General features: G+C 46.9%; 1 protein-coding gene across 2 annotated transcripts in view; it reads right to left on the minus strand.

Annotated features, from left to right (window-relative positions):
• The window catches only part of MAP4K5 (mitogen-activated protein kinase kinase kinase kinase 5), a 111,132-nt gene that overhangs the window by 46,330 nt on the left and 46,542 nt on the right, over positions 1 to 18,260 (minus strand). For both annotated transcript variants that reach the window (XM_090034339.1, XM_090034338.1), the window contains exons 4-6: positions 5,645 to 5,735; positions 4,355 to 4,419; positions 1,456 to 1,511 (exon numbers count right to left, since the gene is read on the minus strand). In XM_090034339.1, coding sequence (XP_089890465.1) covers positions 1,456 to 1,511; positions 4,355 to 4,419; positions 5,645 to 5,735 — 212 coding nt within the window. The remainder of the gene's footprint in view (positions 1 to 1,455; positions 1,512 to 4,354; positions 4,420 to 5,644; positions 5,736 to 18,260) is intronic.

Raw genomic sequence — 18,260 nt, forward strand, 5'->3', positions numbered from 1 at the left:
TGTCTGCAAGGAGATTCAGAAATTGGTCCTAACTACCAGCTTCACTGTTTGACTGTGCCACTTTACTAAGTTATGCAAACAGATCAATAATAAGGGCCCAGACCTACAGACTTACACATGTGCCTTAGCTCAGGGATGTCCAATTGGCTGGGGGCTGCATGATCCACAGACCTCACAAGCGGGGGGGCCATACCAGGGAAAGCCACAAGCCCCCGAGGCTGCATGCTGCAAACCATGCACCCATGTCGATGCTCCCCCACAGCCCTGCACAGGTGCCCCCCTTATCACTGCACCACGCACCCCCAGCCTCACCCTTAGCTCCCTGTACCACCGCACCCTATCCCCTGGGGCTGGGGCAGGTAGCAGGAGCTGGAGGAGGGAAAGGGCGTCTGGAAACTCTGGCTGCTCTTACAGCCAGAGCAAAGGGGGCAGCTATGATTCAGGAAGGAGCCTGGAGACTGCAATTTAACTCATCATGGGGTATATGCTACCCATGGGCTGCCAGTGAGACAGCCCTGCTTTAAGTACCATATTTACTCAAATCCAAGATGAGGTTTTATCCCCTCATTCAACATGGCAGGATGAGGCTAGTCTTGGATTCAAGTACCAGTCCACAGCAGGGAGCTGCTACAGCTCTGGTTCCAGCTCAGGCCCTAACCCTAAGGCCAGGGCTGGAGCCACCAACACTGCATGCCCCAGGCCAGTGCCACTGTCTAGGGTAACCAGGAGTGACAGAAAGTAGGGAACAGGTTCCAGAGGAGGCAAGCAATGGGTGGGCAGATGGGGGGGGTAAGCATACAGGGGGTGCAAGCACTGTGGGAGTGGGGGCAAGTGGTAGAGGACAGATGGCAAGCGGATGGAGGGGGACAAGGTGCAAGGGTCAGCCTGCCTGTCCCCATGCTGCTGCTTTCCTTTAAGTCTGCCCTCTTGCCACTGCTTTTCCCACAGTAGCAGTGGGAAGATGAATTTAAAAGTACCCTTCATTCTACATATCGTAAACAATCCATGTCTAGAATCTAATTTAGAAGGGGGAGCATCTTAAATTCAAAGTCATCTTGGATTCAAGTAAACACAGTTACATCAGTGCAGCCAATGGGACTATTCAAATTAAACAGAAGCAGGATTGAGACTTCAGATTTTGATCCTGGTATGTGATCCATACAGCCAGACTTACCATGTGTAAATCCCTTTGCAAATCAGGGCATATTGGGAGCTGACAGGTGAAACAATGCACTGAAAATTATTAACTTATTTATTGTACTACCTGACAGTAGTGTCCTGCTACGGTAGCTAATACTTCAAAAAGGAGAACTAATTTGCTAGCCCTAATTAACTGCTAGCATTCTTGCTGTATTCCAAGGGTTTACACATTTACGTGATGAGACGGCACCCCCTTCTGAAGTTATCTCCCATGCAGAACAGGGACGTCATGGTGCATTTGCAGAGGTACTGTACCTGCAAAGTTTCTCTGCAGACATATGCAATTTGTAACTCTGCCAGCGGTCCTGTTACTGAAAACAGAGATAATGTCAAGTCTATAAGTTGTAATGTACAGTGCAGATATGCTATTGTAAAAGTAGTCAACAGAAGACAGCAATATCCCACATAAAAAAACTAGAGCCTCTACTTAAAATATGGTTTATTTCAAGAAATAAACTGCAAACAGTTTCAGGAGCTATTCTTATGAAGTACTGCAAGTGGTTCGATAGCCACATTTTTAAAGAATTCTTATTTTAAAAGAAACCTCACTCCCCAACATGCACTCTTTTTCCAGAACAAACCACTCAAGATAACTGACAATACAGGCAAAGCTGTAAAACTGGCTATGCTTAAAATGCCCTTAAATGCACAAAGTAAATAAGTTGGAAAGAAAAGTCTCTGCTCTCTGTCAGGCACAGTAATACAAGGCAATTACTTGCAACAAGAGGAAAACATTTGCCAAAGAACACAGAAGTAAAACATTTTTAGACAGAAGTCTGTTTTTAAGTTGGTGTCATTTTACAAGGACCATGTTCATAATTCAGTGTTTGTGCCCTGTAGAGACAAAAAGCAACAAAGAAATATTCTCCCAGTTGTTTTTTGTTTTTAATATTACACATTCAAATGGTTTTCACCCTGGAAGACTACAGCGTGGAAGGCTGCTAAATAGCTATTAAAGCAAACAGACTTTTAATCCTAAATCAACCGACTGAGAAATGCATGAGAGAATACATCTTTGCCTTAGATTCAAAATCTCCTCCCCTTCAGTTAGGGTCTGAAAAACTGTACAGTCCACATAGTCCTCCAACAATACTGTCAGCAAAATCAATGAAAATCACAGTTGACATTTCTGAGACAAACAACACACACACCAATTCTCGGATTCTTTATCAAGCATAAAGGAAGGAAACAAAACATATCTTTTGTCCTCTGAAAATCCGAGTTTAGGTTTTCCTAGGAAAGTTCGCTTAACCACACGCTGTGCAATCTCGACAAGTCAACAATTACTGATCTACCAGTAATCGAACAGCACATTTACACGCTGGGTGACACTGCAAGTATGAGAACTACGATGCTTGCATGCCACGGGTTCCATTAAAAAAAAGTAACTTAATTGAGGCAAAAAAAGACCTTTCTGCATAGAAATAGTTTTTAGAGGCTGCAAGGGACCTTACAGACAGATCATCAGGTCCAGCCCCCCTGCACTTGGGTAGGAAAGACTGCTGGAGTAGCTTGGACATGGGGGGGCTTACTTATTCCAAGGTGACCCTATTTCCGAGTCTCAAAATATGACACTGTTCACACCCCCTACTACTCTGGCATGTTCAGCTGTCTCCAAGCTTCAGTCTCAGCTGAGTGTAGGTGCACAGTGCTGCAGGAGGCACGCAACCCCCTTCCACTTCTTCTGGCTGGAGAGTGCTGCTTTGTCCTGTTTTCAGTGGGGTTTAAAATAGACTGGCCCAGCAAAAATGGGATGTATGGCCATCTTCCTTATTTCTTTTACTTAAAACAAAAATAATAACCGTGCACATACAGTAACATTTAAGGGTCTCAAAGACTTTGAAGTTAGCTCTTCAATGAGATAAGGCTTTTACTGTTGGGTCCCAGCAACAGTCCCTAAGACCATTAGAAGTCAGTGGGCACCGTGTTGTCACAGAAGTGAGGTTTCAATAGGAAGTCTTCATTTCTTAGCATGTCCTGCCTAACCATGACTTTTCTGGCAGCATACAGAGATCCCCAGACTAGTCCTGAACATGTTGCGCTGAACACAATACAATGCATTGCCATGCAGAGACAGTAGGCTGGATCCCAAAACTACAGTACAATAGCAATACAGTGCTTCACCTGGACTGACAAACCCAAATTGCCAGTTAATTAGCATGCATATATTTCTACAAGAAGTTGCGTTGCGACTTAGACATACCCAGATTTTTCTCTCTCAGAACTGACTCCTCAAATAAGAACTAGTAACTTGTAAAGCCAACAAGTGATTTCAAATTTCAAAAGCAAACGCCCCCCCAAAACTCAATATTGAATACTCAATTTTGTATGTTCTCCACTTTTAAAATGGCCAAAGAGGTTTTTCCTACGTGTTCATAAAGGCCCACCCAAAATGACTGTCCTGTAGTCAAACCAAGCGTGAGACGTTCTAATAAGAAAATTTCTCAGAAAATTCTCATGTTAAGATCGAAGGAAAATGTTATACTAAGATTTTCACTGACAATCATTTTAAGGATTTAGCTGCTAATACAGGGAATTTAGTACACATTTCTATTTTTATAGGACCTGAATTCATTATCTTCTGCTTATTTCACCACGTGTTGCGATTCAATTAAATAGCTTCCACAACATTGTAATTATTTGTGTGCTCTGTTTATATGTAAAAATGCCTAATTTGCTTTACTGCATTAGAGAGTATGAGTCACAATTTTCTGCTTGTTGCTTGTACCTTAACAAACACAGGTTACCTGCCTATTGCTTAAGTGCATAAACCACTAAGTGCATTTTTCTGTCTCACCATCTAGTTTGTAACTAACTTCTGTTTAATTGCACAACAACAGGTTGGGCAAGTGTGCTCACTGGTAAGTGTACCACTTTTGCTTTCAGTTCTGGGGCTACCCACTTTAATCTAAAATAGCTTTAGATTTTTTTTAAATGGAAAGCATAAAATGACAGCATACGAATGCCAAAAGAGTCTCTTTTTATGAAGAATCATTAACAAATGTTGTGGAGACTTCAGTTTTAATAAAATACCTGTTCATTCTAGTAGCCTGTGCCAACAAATTACCATTGAAACAATTCTTTACTGATCTGCTCTCACATTTTGTTTGCTTGTAACTTCAAAAAAGGTGCAAATATAGAAGTTTCAAATTACCGTGATATATGTCTTGAAGTGATCCACCTCCACAATATTCCATACATATCCACAGCTTTTCACGGCTATTAAAAAAAGAAGTCGGATAAAAATATCAGAAGCTGACTCATCGATGTCCCACAAGATACAGTTAATAACAATCATGATTTTCTGCTTTTATTATTTGTTAAATTGTTATCCATTTTCTTGTAAAATGAAGAATTCTAAAGTTCAGATATGTTACAAGAACTTGTAACGCTTTGCACATATTTAGTATATTTGGACCAATACAGTGGACTAACAATTTTCACTTAGAACTGTGAAAATCCTTAAGTGCTACATTCACTAAAAAATAACAAACTGCTGATTAGAGCTGCAAGGTAGTTGCCATAACCATGACCTTTTAGCTGACATAAAGGTCATGTAAAAATACAACTGAGATGTACATGCTATTAACCAAGTTAAATTATATAAACATGTTTACTTTGTAGTTTCCACTCTCAAAAATGTATTTTTTCAAAGCCCCCATTTCTCCACCGGCAGTTTTCAAAAGGGTACTTGGCTGACAGGTTTAACTGTGTAAGTCCAATTCAAATAATTTTGGCTTGCAACCCTAACTCTAAAAGTGGAACCCTCCAAGTAATGTTAAAATCAAGTTTCCTAGAACTGTATAGTTGAGATGAGAGGGAAAACACTGAAAAATAATAATCTGCATTTTCACAGAGCCCACTGATAAACTACAGAATTCCAGAGGAACGGAAAATATTCTCCATGTTCTTGTATTAAATGTGAATACTCAAAAAGGCAGACACCTGGCATCATCTGGTTTATCGCCTGGGTATTTTAGAGCCATCATACCACAGCCATAAAATATAACTACTGCCACAATTCAGACTTTAGAGCATTTACCAACAACAACTTACTACATCAACCTTTTCAAGCGACAGCAGTACCTTTAAATAAGATGCCTGCATGCATAACTATTTGGATAAGTCATGAGCCTTTTTTATTTTACGTTATTAGCCTTTCAAACCTCCTCAGGAAGCTAGCTGAAGGGAAGGACTATTCCCAAGACATCAATGTTTGAGGCTGGATATATTGCAACAGTCTCTAGAGGAACAGGCTCTTGGCACCGATGTATTCCATTCTTCTAGCCAGCGGAGATCATGCAGAATTAGTCACTGTTTTAAAAGGCAACTGGGAATCTAGGGACTGCCTCTAAAGAGGACTGAGGAAAGGGGACAAAAGCACTGGGGACCATGATGTCCTGGAGAAGAATCCACAGAAATACACGCACCAAAAGAGGTTTACCTGAGATAGCTCCCAAAGTAGGCTACAATATTGCAGTGCTTGCATTCTTTAACCATATATATTTCTTGCTGTATCAAGGAAAAGTCATCACCTGAAAAACAGAGATGGCATGAGTATGTTAACATACCACAAATACAGAATGGACAAGCAAATGAGGAAGGGGAGAAAACGGTCCCCAGTGGGACCAATTGGAAACACATCATTATTAAAAGACGCCCTCGCGCTTGTGCAGGTGCTGACCCTTCCATAAGTCACCCCTCCATGCCACTCTGCATCTGCTATCCACATGTCATTCTCTACCTTTTCTTCTCTTTGCACAGGAACAGAACTGTTTCTTGGAGGGCTGGGAGAAGACCTGGCCTACAAGCCTAGCGGCAGCACGCTTGCAACCAAGGAATGCACGCGCTCCATTTGCTCACACATCTGCAAGCACACAGGGTGCCTTGCGGTGGCAGCCCTGTTTGGTCGCAAGCTGCCCTGGCTTTGTGGCCCTCGAGTCCTGACGGGGTCAGGAGAGGGCTCTTTCCCCTCCTTTCCCACTCCCCCAGAGGGCCTGGAGGACCCTGCTTTGGACCAGTGAGAGAAAGCAGAGGCCATAACACAGGGGCGGGCAATTATTTTGGGCAGAGGGCTGCTTACCCAGTTTTAGCAGGCTGTCGAAGGCCGTATGGGTAGCCCTGCCCCTTGACAGGTGCCCTGTCCCCTGGTCACCATCTGGGGACCAGTGTCCCAGGGCCAGCACCGGTGGGGCCCAAAGCGGGGCAAAGGCTGGCAAGGGACTGTGGAGCCAGGCTGGGCTGCACCAGCAGGAGGGGGGAGCTGGCCCGGCTCCATAGAGCCCCTGGCAGCTGGGACCCCACTCCTGCCACCCTGCTCTGGGCCCCGCCGGCATTGGCCCCAGGACACAGGTGCGGGCCCTGTGCTCCCACTGGCTCCCCGCACACTCACACCCAGTGCCCCCAGCCCCACGGTACAGGTGGGGGGGAGCGCTCAGCCCCGACCCCCTGCTCGCCAGCAGGGAAGAAGGTGGTGCTGAGTGTGGGGAAAAGCGGCCCCTCACCTGCCCCATGGCCGGTGCCCCGTGCTGCAGCTGCTTGCAGTCCGCACAGGGCTATCTGGACCAGGCACAGGCAGTCCCAGATGGGCTGCGAGTGGCTGCAGTGCGGGGCGCTGGCCATTGGGTGGGCAAGGGGCCACTTTTTCCTGCACACCAGCTTGTAACCTGCCCCACTGCCAGCTGGGGGGGGGGGGGGAGGGGGGGTTAAAAACAGGGTTTAAAAAAATACTTGAGACCCATAGAAACGTATGCATGTTTTTAAAACTGCTCCAATGAACTCTAATTTTCAAACAAAACCGTTCTTCTGCAGGACTTGGAGTCGAACATTGCAGCACCAATCTCCTGAAACTGAGATGCAACTGCAGCTTGTATCTAGGATGATTTAAACAGGGTCGATCCTGCTTTGAGCAGGGGATTGGATTAGATGTGACATCCTAAATTTCCTTTCATCCCTACTTTGTCTATGCTTTGGGTTCCAGTAAGAGAAGCACAGGTTGTAAAGCCTGACTAGGGCCCCGAGAAAATAAATCCTTGGCAAGTAACCTTGGCTGAATTGGTTCTATTAACAGTGTCCAAGACGCTGTCCTAAATCTAGTTTGGGAATGGCCTCACAAACTGTAATTTCATGTGTGGATTACAGAGGTCTCATACCCTGGGAGATAAATAAGTAGATGGAGCCCCTTAAATTTCTGCATCGAAACTCAGAGAAATTAAAAAACGGAACTGGATTTTTAAAATTCTTTTACTTCTAATGACTCACAGCGCTGCTATGGAGGACAGAGGGAAGAAGCTATTTTCAAGCCCCTGATTAAGTTGACAACATCCCTTTACAAAACGCCAGAAACATAAACCTACTTCACAGACTCCTTTCAACACCCTTTGAGGACAAGAGGGCCTAGGCCAAGACATTCCGAATGTCCATTTTTCCTCGCTGTGTGAATTTACAGTAATAAGTCTTCCCAGGTTTATATTATTCATGCCAACTTTTGTTCTAGAGAAGTAATAAACCTCTGAAAAATGGGTTCAAAACGGAAAAGCCGAGTGAATCAGTCGGCAGCTTATAAACATGCACTTACATTTAACAAAAATTATTTTTAGACTTTAGACTGGTAGCATTCCCGGTACTCTTTATACACAAGTCACTGCAGTCTATCTGCACTGCTGTGTGCGCTAGAAATCAGGAGTGCTAATCTATCCCCTCTTCAAAACAGAGAGCCTCCTTGGTATCCCTGTTCAAAGGTTTTAGTCAAAAATAGACCTGCAACACCAATGCTGTACTTTCTCCAGACCAGCCTGCTCCAGATCCAATGAAATCAGCAGGGGTCTTCTTATCAACTTCGGTGAAGGTTGGCTTCTCAACCAGGGTGCCATGGCTGCCACAGGTGCTACAAGATCCTTTTAAGGATGCCACATGATTATCACTGGCAGGTGTGCAAAAACCTACATATGACTAAGATAGACCCAGAGATTATAAATAGTAATCCATAGCATCAAAAATGTCTGACCTGTTGTGGGCTTTTTGAATTCTCTGTAACAGAAACATCGCTCTATTATTTTTTCCATAGTCAAGAAACTAGTGGAAGCTAAGAGCTAGCTTTTCCAAGAGATGCCTTGAGTTTAACGAGGGGTGAGAACCACTGGCATAGACCCTAAATGACAGAGAAACCACATTATTTTGATCACTTTCTTTGCAAAATAAAACAAGGGAAAAGCTGACACAAAAGAACTGAGCTGACAATTAGAGGAGGGTAGATCTCTGGGTTCAGTGCTAATGTACTTTAAATACCTGCTCTACAGCCAGATGCTTCTTTGACAAAAGGTGCTCATATTTACACTTCAAAACAAAAACTGTAGTAGAGACAAAGTTTGGGATACATAACTTTTACATAACATCTTAAGTTTAGGGGAGGAAAAAAAAAAGTCTGGGACACTGTAGTTATACCCTCCAGCATAACAAACTCAGGAAATTAAACTTTAAAGGTAACACTTAAAATATACTGAAAGCAGGAAAGCTAGTTTTCTCTTCCAACCTATAAGCACCTAGTAAAATGTAACAAAGCAATTACGTTTGTAGTTTTAAAAATCTTGAAGGCCTTGATGAGGAAAAGCTGTTCAGCTTACCAGAGTACACAGCAAAATACTTCCTTCTATTAAATAAAAATGGCCTTAAATACAAAAGAGTTTTAAAGTTTGTTTCTTCTTATGGATTAGGCACCTTGCAGGTTATTTTATTAATTAAAAAATTAGAACAACAATACACACACAATCTATATATAGATACATATATGGGGGGGTGTATTGGTATTCTAATTCTACACACACACACACACACACACACACACACACACACACACACACACACACACACACACACACACACACACACACACACACACACACACACACACACACACACACACACACACACACACACACACACAGTTGTTTAAGCAACTGGGTATGTTATTCAGATTCCTATTATTTCTTCATCTGATACAAGGCAAATGTATTTAAGTCACTAATTTTAATTGGCAACCTTATTTTAAATTGTCTCTATTTTAACTTTGCTCTGCATGTATACTTTTTTCTCCCCTTCTACCAGTATATTTATTTCTAACTATGTAGAGCTTTTACATTAGATCGGGAACTCTTTTCCACTAACCAAGAGAATGCTCTCTCTCTCTCCACTATTATTTTAATTTTAATTGTTATTTATATTTATATATTTATACATATACCCCCCCATTGCTTAAACAAATGTAAATATATTTATTTACAAAAACAACTGCAGCAAACAAATATATATATTTACATTTGTTTAAGCAATTGGGGAGGGAGAGAGAGAGAGAGAGAGAGATGAATAAATAAATAAAACAATTAAAATGAAAATAGGAAACTGAATATTATATACATACACACATACACAAGCTTTAGTTAAAGCACCCCTGCTGTCATTTTGAAACACGGGATGCTGAATACAAGTGACACTGCAGGCACGTTAATCAGAGCGGCTCAGAGCCGCTCTAATTAAAGCACTCCCCCCTGCACCCCAAAGCACATGTATAGACACCCTTAGAGACTAACTGGTTTAGAGAGGTATGAGCTTTCATAGGTGACAGCCTGCTTCATCAGATGCTATGAATGAACTACCATGTTAAAGAAAATTCTTGGAGGATTCTGAAACCTGCCATCGTGATATGCAATCTTGTTATGTATTGCAAGCTAAATAAGAAAAAGAAAGCACAGTTTCTATAAATAGATAATCAAGTTCTGCACAGATACGCTAAGTCCACACCGAATTTCAGAGTGAATTTGTGCCCTTATATGTGATTTAGGGAATTTGGGGTTTTAGTCAGATGATTTGATTCATTTCACCACTGATGACAAATTTTCTTCAGGAAAAGCTTTTTGCTTACGAGTACCCCACTGGAAAACTTTCAAAATAAAGTAGTTTTTAAACCACATCCAAATGAGGAAGTGCAATAGAAGAATTCAAAGAGGAAGAAGGTATTCACTTTCCCCAACTTTAGCTCTGTGCGTTCACATCGTATCAAATGCTGCGCAATATGACAGTCTTCCCAATAGGAGAGATTCCTCTCAGCAGAGAACCTCTGATTGGAAGGGGACATTTTATCATTAAGAGCCACCACACACTGTCCAGTCACGGAGAGACACACACGCGCAGAACTTCTGTAGCTCTGTGAAGCAGCGCAGATCTGAGAGTTTCAGGAAGACCGTGAGAGAAGAGGTGAGAAGTTATACTGATGTTGATGGGGAAGCTGCTCCCAGCGTAGTGGACAGAGCAAGGAGGCCCAGAATCAGAAGGAGCAAAGAATGGAGTAACTATGGGTAGAAACAGACATTGCCTGACATAGCATTTGTGTTGCCAGAACAAATTTGGATGGCAGCACGGGATGGGAGCAAAGAGATGCCTCTACCCTTTGCTGTGCCACATCAGTGGCTGTGACCAGAGGAAGCATAAAACAGTGCCACTCTATTGCAGTAGATGTCTGTTTGCTCTGTGACGGAAGAGCACAGGCATTCCGGAAATGCCCACACTCTCCAGACTCCCTGGGCAGGTGCTCCAAGGGCTTGAGGGGCCCAATCCTCTACACCCCAACAATTCCTGTGCAGCATCGGGCTCACAAGCCCTGAACTTTTCCCACTTATGGAGTCCTGCCCCAGGGACTCTCGGGCACCTCTCTGTAAGCAGGGCAAGTTGAAGTTCCCTGCTCATGAAGCCCTAATCTGGGATCTCCAGGGGGCCTGTCTCCATGAATGGGGAAAGCCTGTGTGGGTCCTGGCATGGCAGCATGGGACCTGGGGAATCTCTGGCATGCTGTGCCTCCACGCTGAGACCTGCACCAGATTCCATGCCGATTTATGCTTCCTGTGGAGCTGGTGGGGGTGCCAACAAGGAGGCACAAGGCAGTGAGATCCCAGGGAATTCCCAGTGCCCTGCGGCTCCACCAAGGTCCCCTACCAGGTCAGCACAGGTCCCAGCATGGAGGCACAGGGCACTGGGAATTCCCTATGTCCCATGTTGCTCAGCAACTCCTTGCTGGGACCCACACTAACCTGCACTTCATGGAGAGACCCTACCTCTGCATGGAGACAAGGGCACCACGGGATTGGTCCAAGTCCTGCACTGCCTTGCTGGGAAACTTGCCCACCTGTGCCTCTGCATAGGTCCTGGCAAGGAGGTCCAAGACAGCAAGGTATATGAGGGATTCCCAGGAAAGGGAAACACGTCACCTGTTGTCCCACATCAGGCTGGGGCCCAAAGTGGGATAATGGGAAAGGTCTGTTTCACCCAACGAAGTGGATCTGCTGTGACAGGACGCAGTCCGCCACAGCTGATCAGCTTCATTTGCTAATAATGTCGGTTATTCTTACGAAGCAGCTTAGGCACATGGAGTAGAACACCTTCAGGTCAGATACCTACCTACATGGGAAAAGACCTGCATAGAGTTTTAAACAGAGAAAGGCACTTGGGTACAGATTCAGTGCAAGGCTTACCCCACCATGAAGCACTATACAACTTCCTCCTCAACCAGCAGCAGTGTAGCCATGCGCACGCAACACTGGAAAGGTGTTAAAGAGCACTGCTGAGTCAGTGGTGGTTAGCTATCTGCAGCACCATGCAAATACATCAACACTGGTGCAGGTTCAGGAAATCGCCTGCCCTATGTGTCCAAGGAAGCTGCTGCCTGGCTTTGTACGTCTGCAGCAAACACATGTTGTTTGTGTAATGGGACAGCAAGAGGATCTAGGTACCAGGATGTTGGACAGGCTAAAGGGAAAGAAATAGGGAGGCAAAACTGCAGTAAAGGAAACTGGCAGAAAAATGTCCTATTTGTACTCAGCCTTTCCATTAGGGGGAAGACAGCAAGATAAAAGAATCAGACTTTAAGACGGTCAAGTGACAGCCTAGCAAACTTCTGTTTTAGTCATCAGTGACCACTCCGTGCTAAACAACGTTGGAGACAGCAATCGGAAAAAATGTACTTTTGTCTAGTCACAAGTTTGCAATTATGGGTTATGCAGCATACTGAGCAAAAGCTGGTTGCGAGACTTGCTGTAAATCACACAAGCAGCTTGGTGACTCAAAGCTTGCTATGATTATGTAACCCTATCCGTACAGTGAGCCATGCAGCAGAGAGGCAGTTGCAATGAAGTACCGCGGCTCGATCAAAACATGCGGCTCAACCTGCTCCATTAACTCAATCACCCACTTTTCTTCCTGCCAGCTGTACTAGAGTATAGACATTTAAGCCTGTCTTCACACCACTTTGGGCTATGACCACAATTTATAGGTCTGAGAAGGTCAGGACCCAGTAAGTTTTATGCTTAGATGGCAATCTGATGATGAGAGACTAACCCCACACCTTAGGGCCCATCTACCCCAGAGAAGTAAAATTGAAGGGTTAGTATTGCCCTGCGTACAGTTGGCACAGTGCAGCAGTCTCATGCAAGCCATCCCAGACTGGGTGTGTGGCCACACTGCATTCACACACACAGCATTTTAACAACTAGAGGCAGGCTGCACCTATTACTGCCTGCTGACTCGGCACATCTCTGGTGCAGACACAAATCTATGGTTTGTAGGGTATATTTGCTTGGAGTCATATTCCATTTGTTCCACTGCTTCCATCCAGCATGAGGAATGACACATGGGCTGTGAGAAGCCAAGGCTCCCACCGCTCTTCTCTTGCAGCCGTGTTTAGTTGCCTGGAAAACACTTGATTTTCCAAAAGACTCCCCATGGACCACATTCCCAGTCACCATTTTGCTTGCTCTGCATTATCTCAGTGCAGCATCGCAGGGCAGGGGTGTGGAAACAAGGGAAGTATGAATGGGTCCTACGATCATGTGGATGCGGCTGAGAACAGCCTCAGCTGTTTTTGGGCCTGCACCTAGCTGGGAGGAGAGAGGCTTGACAATGCTCTGAGACATCACTGATGGGCGTGGAGCACTGGGAGGCTCAACTCCATTGTGTGAGCCAGCATTTCTGGTCTGCACTAGCACTATTTGCTCTAAATGACTACAAACTGGAACACACATTTGACTTGCTGCTGGATGCAGTAACAAACAGTACAAAAACTGCCTTCAAAACACATGTAGCAGGAGCATGTGTGAATGCTTCCCACTCCAGAGGTTAGCAATTGTATCCTTCCCAAATTCCCCTATTCAGACAGGGCCTAGAAAAATGGGGTTTGCCACTTTGGAGGCAGGACTCCTCCCTTAGCCACTACCAGGCCAGCAGTATGCTAGAGGCAGGGGATGGCAATGTTTTGGAGCACAAGCTGCTTCTAACCTGGCCACAGTCACTGCTCTCCCAACCAGTGCCACTGCTGCCACACGGGTGAAGCCTCCTGCCACCAACACAGCTCCAAACCAGCCCAGGCTGCCTACCTTTTGCTAGGACAAAATGAAATGCAAATTAGGGTTTTTCATCAGTTCTTGCCATTAAAAAGACCACAAGCATCCTATCGAGGGTAGCGGGCTCCTGGCCAAGTTCCAATTCAGGAAAGAACCAGAGCCCTGAGTTGCAGGATTTCTCCAGTATTTGTGTTTGAATAACTACTTTTCCCAGAACCAGCAGGAAAAGCGCGAGGGCATAATTGACGGGATCACATCCTCACCTCTGTACATACAAAATCCACACCAGCAAAGCTGCCCAAGAACAACATCCACACCTCACCAAGCCCCTACAGAAATCCCCTGATCTTCCCTCTTCCAGCCTATGTTAAAACAAATATAAATTGGGGAACAAGTGACTAGGATGCAGTTCTGCAGAAAAGCACCCTGGGTTATTGTGCACCATAAGCTGCATGAGCTAACAGCGTGCTCTTGCTGCAAAAAGGCCAACAGCATATTGGGATATATTATCATAGAATCACAGAAAGTGAGGGTTGGAAAGGACCCCAGGAGATCACATCTAGTCCAACTCTCTGCTCAAAGTAGGACCATCCCCATCTACATCATCTCAGCTATGGCTTTGTCTAGATGGGTCTTAAAAACCTTCAAGGATGGCGAGCCCACAGTCTCCCTAGGTAACTTGTTCCAGTGTTTCACCACCCTCCTAGTGAGGAAGTTTTTCCTAATATCCAACTTCAACCTCCCTTGCTGCAACTGGAGCCCATTGCTCCTTGGTCTGCCATCTGCCTCTAGTTAAACCAGTCCAGCTCCATCCTCTTTTCAACCACCCTTTAAGGAGTTGAAGGCTGCTATTAAACCCTACCTCGTTCTTCTCTTCTGCAGACTAAATAAACCCAGTGCCATCAGCCTCTCCCAGCCCCAAAACCATTTTCACTACTTTCTTCTGGACTCTCTGACTTGGACCGCTAAACCAAGCAGCACCCACAAATACAGCCCAGCCTAGACCAACAAGCAGAACATACCCAGGTAAGCAACAGGGGCCAGGGCAATGCTGAGATTAGGGGGTCAGTGCACACACTCAAATGCCTCTACACAAATGCTCATAGTATGGGGAACAAGCAGGAGGAACTCACCCTCCTGCTAGCTGACACCAACCCAGACATAGTGGGGCTCACTGAAACGTGGTGGGACCCAACGCACGACTGGGCAGTGAATATCAAGGGCTACAGGCTGTACAGGAGGGACAGGACAGGGTGGAAAGGCGGGGCTGTGGCGCTCTACATTAAGGAGGAATACACATCCTCACCAGGTAGCACAGGGTCAGACAAGGGGCACACGGGAAGTGCTCTGGGTTTGGATACAAGGCAGTCGTGGGGAAAGAGACTTAACGGTGGGGGTCTACTACAGACCTCCCAACCAGGGGGAAGAGCTAGACCAGGAATTCTTAGGTCAGCTCACGGAGGCAGTGGATGTGGTAGTCATGGGTGACCTGAACTTTCCAGACATCTGCTGGGAAGAGCAGTCAGTCAGGTCTGACCACTCACGTAAGTTCCTAGCCAAAATGCAGGACCTCCATCGAACCCGGGGGGTGCACAGCCCCACCGGGGAGACGCCTTGTTGGACCTGGTGCTGGCCACAGGTGGCGACCTGGTGCGGGGGCTGCGGGTGCTCGACCCCCTGGGCGACAGAGATCATCGCCCGCTGGAGTTCACCATCCGGCGCAAGGTGGCAAAGGCCTACAGCAAGGCAGCAGCCCTAGATTTCAGGAGGGCAGACTTCACTGAGCTAAGGAGACTAGTCGGGGAAGCGCTGAGGTCCCGGGGGGGAGGGGAGCCGGGTGTCCAAGAAGAGTGGTCGCTCCTATAGGAGACGATCCTCCAAGCCCAAAGGGAGGTAATCCCAACACGGATCTAAGGGGGCAGGAGGGCACACAAGCCCCGCGGCTCACCAAAAGCATCCAGGAAGGTCTCCTAGCTAAAAGGGAGGCGCACACCCGATGGCAGGGGGGGCCATCCCCAGGGAGGACTGTACTGCGGTTGCTCGGGGATGCCGGGGGGGTCAGGGAGGCCAAGGCGGAGATGGGACTGGGACTAGCTTCCCAGATTAAGGACAACACAAAGTCCATTTTAAATACATAGGGGGAAAAAAGAAGGTACCGGGTAACGTGGGGCCCTGCAGACACACTAGGGAATCTGGTCGTCACACCAGACGACAAAGCTAACCTATTTAACGACTTCTTTGCCTGAGCAGAGACCAGATCAGCCCCCACCGGGCCCCCTCAGGCCCCAGCGGAGGCGCGCCCAGGCCAAGGGTCAGGGAGGATCTAGTCGGGGAACATCTGGAGGAACTGGACGTATTTACATCAGCCAGTCTGGACAATCTCCACCCCCGAGTGCTGAGGGAATTGGCTGCGGTCATTGCGGGACCCCTGGCACGGCTGTACGAGCACTCGTGGGGCTCTGGTGTGGGGCCAGAGGACTGGAAGAGGGCTAACATGGATCCCATCTTCAAAAAAGGAAGGAAGGAGGACCCGGGAAACTATAGGCCAGTTAGTCTTACCTCAATCCTGGGCAAGCTTTTTGAGAGAGTTATCCTGGCACATGTCCACTAGGGGCCAGCGGGAGATTATGCTTAGGGGCAACCAACACGGGTTCATCAGTGGCAGGTCCTGTCAGACCAACCTGGTGGCCTTCTACGACCAGGTCACCAAATCTTTAGATGCAGGGGTAGCGGTGGACATCATCTTCCTGGACTTTCGGGAGGCCTTCGACACCGTCTCTCACCCCGTTCTCATTAAGAAACTGGGGGCTGTGGTGTCGACACCCCCACAGTCAGATGTGTCGCCAACTGGCCGGAGGGCCGCACCCAGAGAGCGGTGGTGGACGGGTCGTGTTCGACCTGGAGGGGTGTGGGCAGTGGGGTTCCCCAGGGCTCGGTCCTCGGGCCCGCACTGTTCAACATCTTCATCAGTGACTTGGACGAGGAGGTAAAAAGCACCTGTTCAAATTCACAGATGACACTAAGATGTGGGGGGATGGGGTCATGCTAGAAGAAAGGAATAGACTACAATCGGACCTAGACAGGTTACAGGGGTGGGCGGATGAGAATGGGATGGGATTCAGCACTGACAAGTGCAAGGAGCTGCACCTGGGGAAGAAGAACCAGCACCATACCTACAGGCTGGGGAACTCCCTTCTCGTCAGTACAGAGGTGGAAGAGAGGATCTTGGCGTCGTCACTGATGCCAAGATGAACATGGGCCGGCAGTGTGGGGATGCGGTCAGGAAGGCCAACCGCGCCTTGTCCTCCATCCACAGATGCACCTCGAGCAGGTCCAAGGAGGTGATCCTCCCCCTCTATGCGGCACTGGTCAGGCCACAGCTGGAGTCCTGCGTCCAGTTCTGGGCACCACACTTCAGGAGGGATGTGGACAGCACAGAAAGGGCCCAGAGGAGGCCACCCGCATGATCTGGGGACAACAGAGCAGACCCTACAATGAGAGACTGCGGGACCTGAACCTGTTCAGCCTCCACAAGAGAAGGCTGAGGGGGACCTGGTGACTGTTTATAAACTCACTAGGGGGGACCAGAAGGGTCTGGGAGAGACACTGTTTCCCCGAGCGCCCCCCGGCATAACAAGGAATAATGGACACAAGTTGTTGGAGAGGAGGTTTAGATTAGACAAGAACTACTGTCGAAGGCCTTCCGCAAGAACTACTTCACAGTCAGGGCAGCTGAGAGCTGGAACCAACGTCCAAGGGAAGTGGTGCTGGCTCCTACCCTGGGGGTCTTTAAGAAGAGGCTTGATGCCTACCTGGCTGGACTCACCTGAATCCAGTTTTTCTGCTGCCCAGGCGGGGGGTCGGACTTGAAGATCTACAAGGTCCCTTCCGACCCGACTTCTATGAACCTATCTGCTCAGGTCCCTTCTGACCTGACCAACTATGAAACTTGTCCACATCCTTTCTGTAGTGGGGGCCCAAAACTGGACACAGGACTCCAGATGTGGCCTCACCAGTGCCAAACAGAGGAGAGTAATCACTTCCTACAATCTGCTGGCAACGCCCCTACCCATGCAGCCCAGGATGCCGTTAGCCTTCTTGGCAACATGGGCACACTGGTGACTCATATCCAGCTTACTGTCCACCGTCCCCCAGGACCTTTTCTGCAGAGCTCCTGCCCAGCCAGAGCTGCTGCCCAGGTTGTAGTGGTGCATAGGATTCTTCTGTCCTAAGTGCAGGACTTTACGCTTGTCCTCACGAGATTTCTTTTGGCTCAATCCTCCAATTCGTCTAGGTCACTCTGAATCTTAACCCTACCCCACAGTGTATCTACTACTCCCCCCAGCTTGGTGTCATCCACAAACTTGCCAAGGCTGCACTCCATCATATTTTCCAGAAGTTATTTAACAAAACCGGCCCCAGGACCGACTCCTGAGGCACTCCACTTGATACTGACTGCCAGCTAGACATTAAGCCATTGATTACTACCTGTTGAGCTCAACAGTCCAGCCAGCTTTCTATCCACCTTACAGTCCATTCATCTAAGCCATACTTCCTCAGCTTGCTTGCGAGTGCTGTGGGACATCATATCCAAAGCCTTGCTAAAGTCACTGCTTTCGCTGCATCCACAGAGCCAGTCATATCATTGTAGAAGGCAGTCAGGTTGGTCAGGCATGA

Source organism: Crocodylus siamensis, chromosome 2, assembly GCF_052110815.1.
Source record: "Crocodylus siamensis isolate JL-2025a chromosome 2, ASM5211081v1, whole genome shotgun sequence".
In the NCBI taxonomy this organism is placed as follows: Eukaryota; Metazoa; Chordata; order Crocodylia; family Crocodylidae; genus Crocodylus; species Crocodylus siamensis.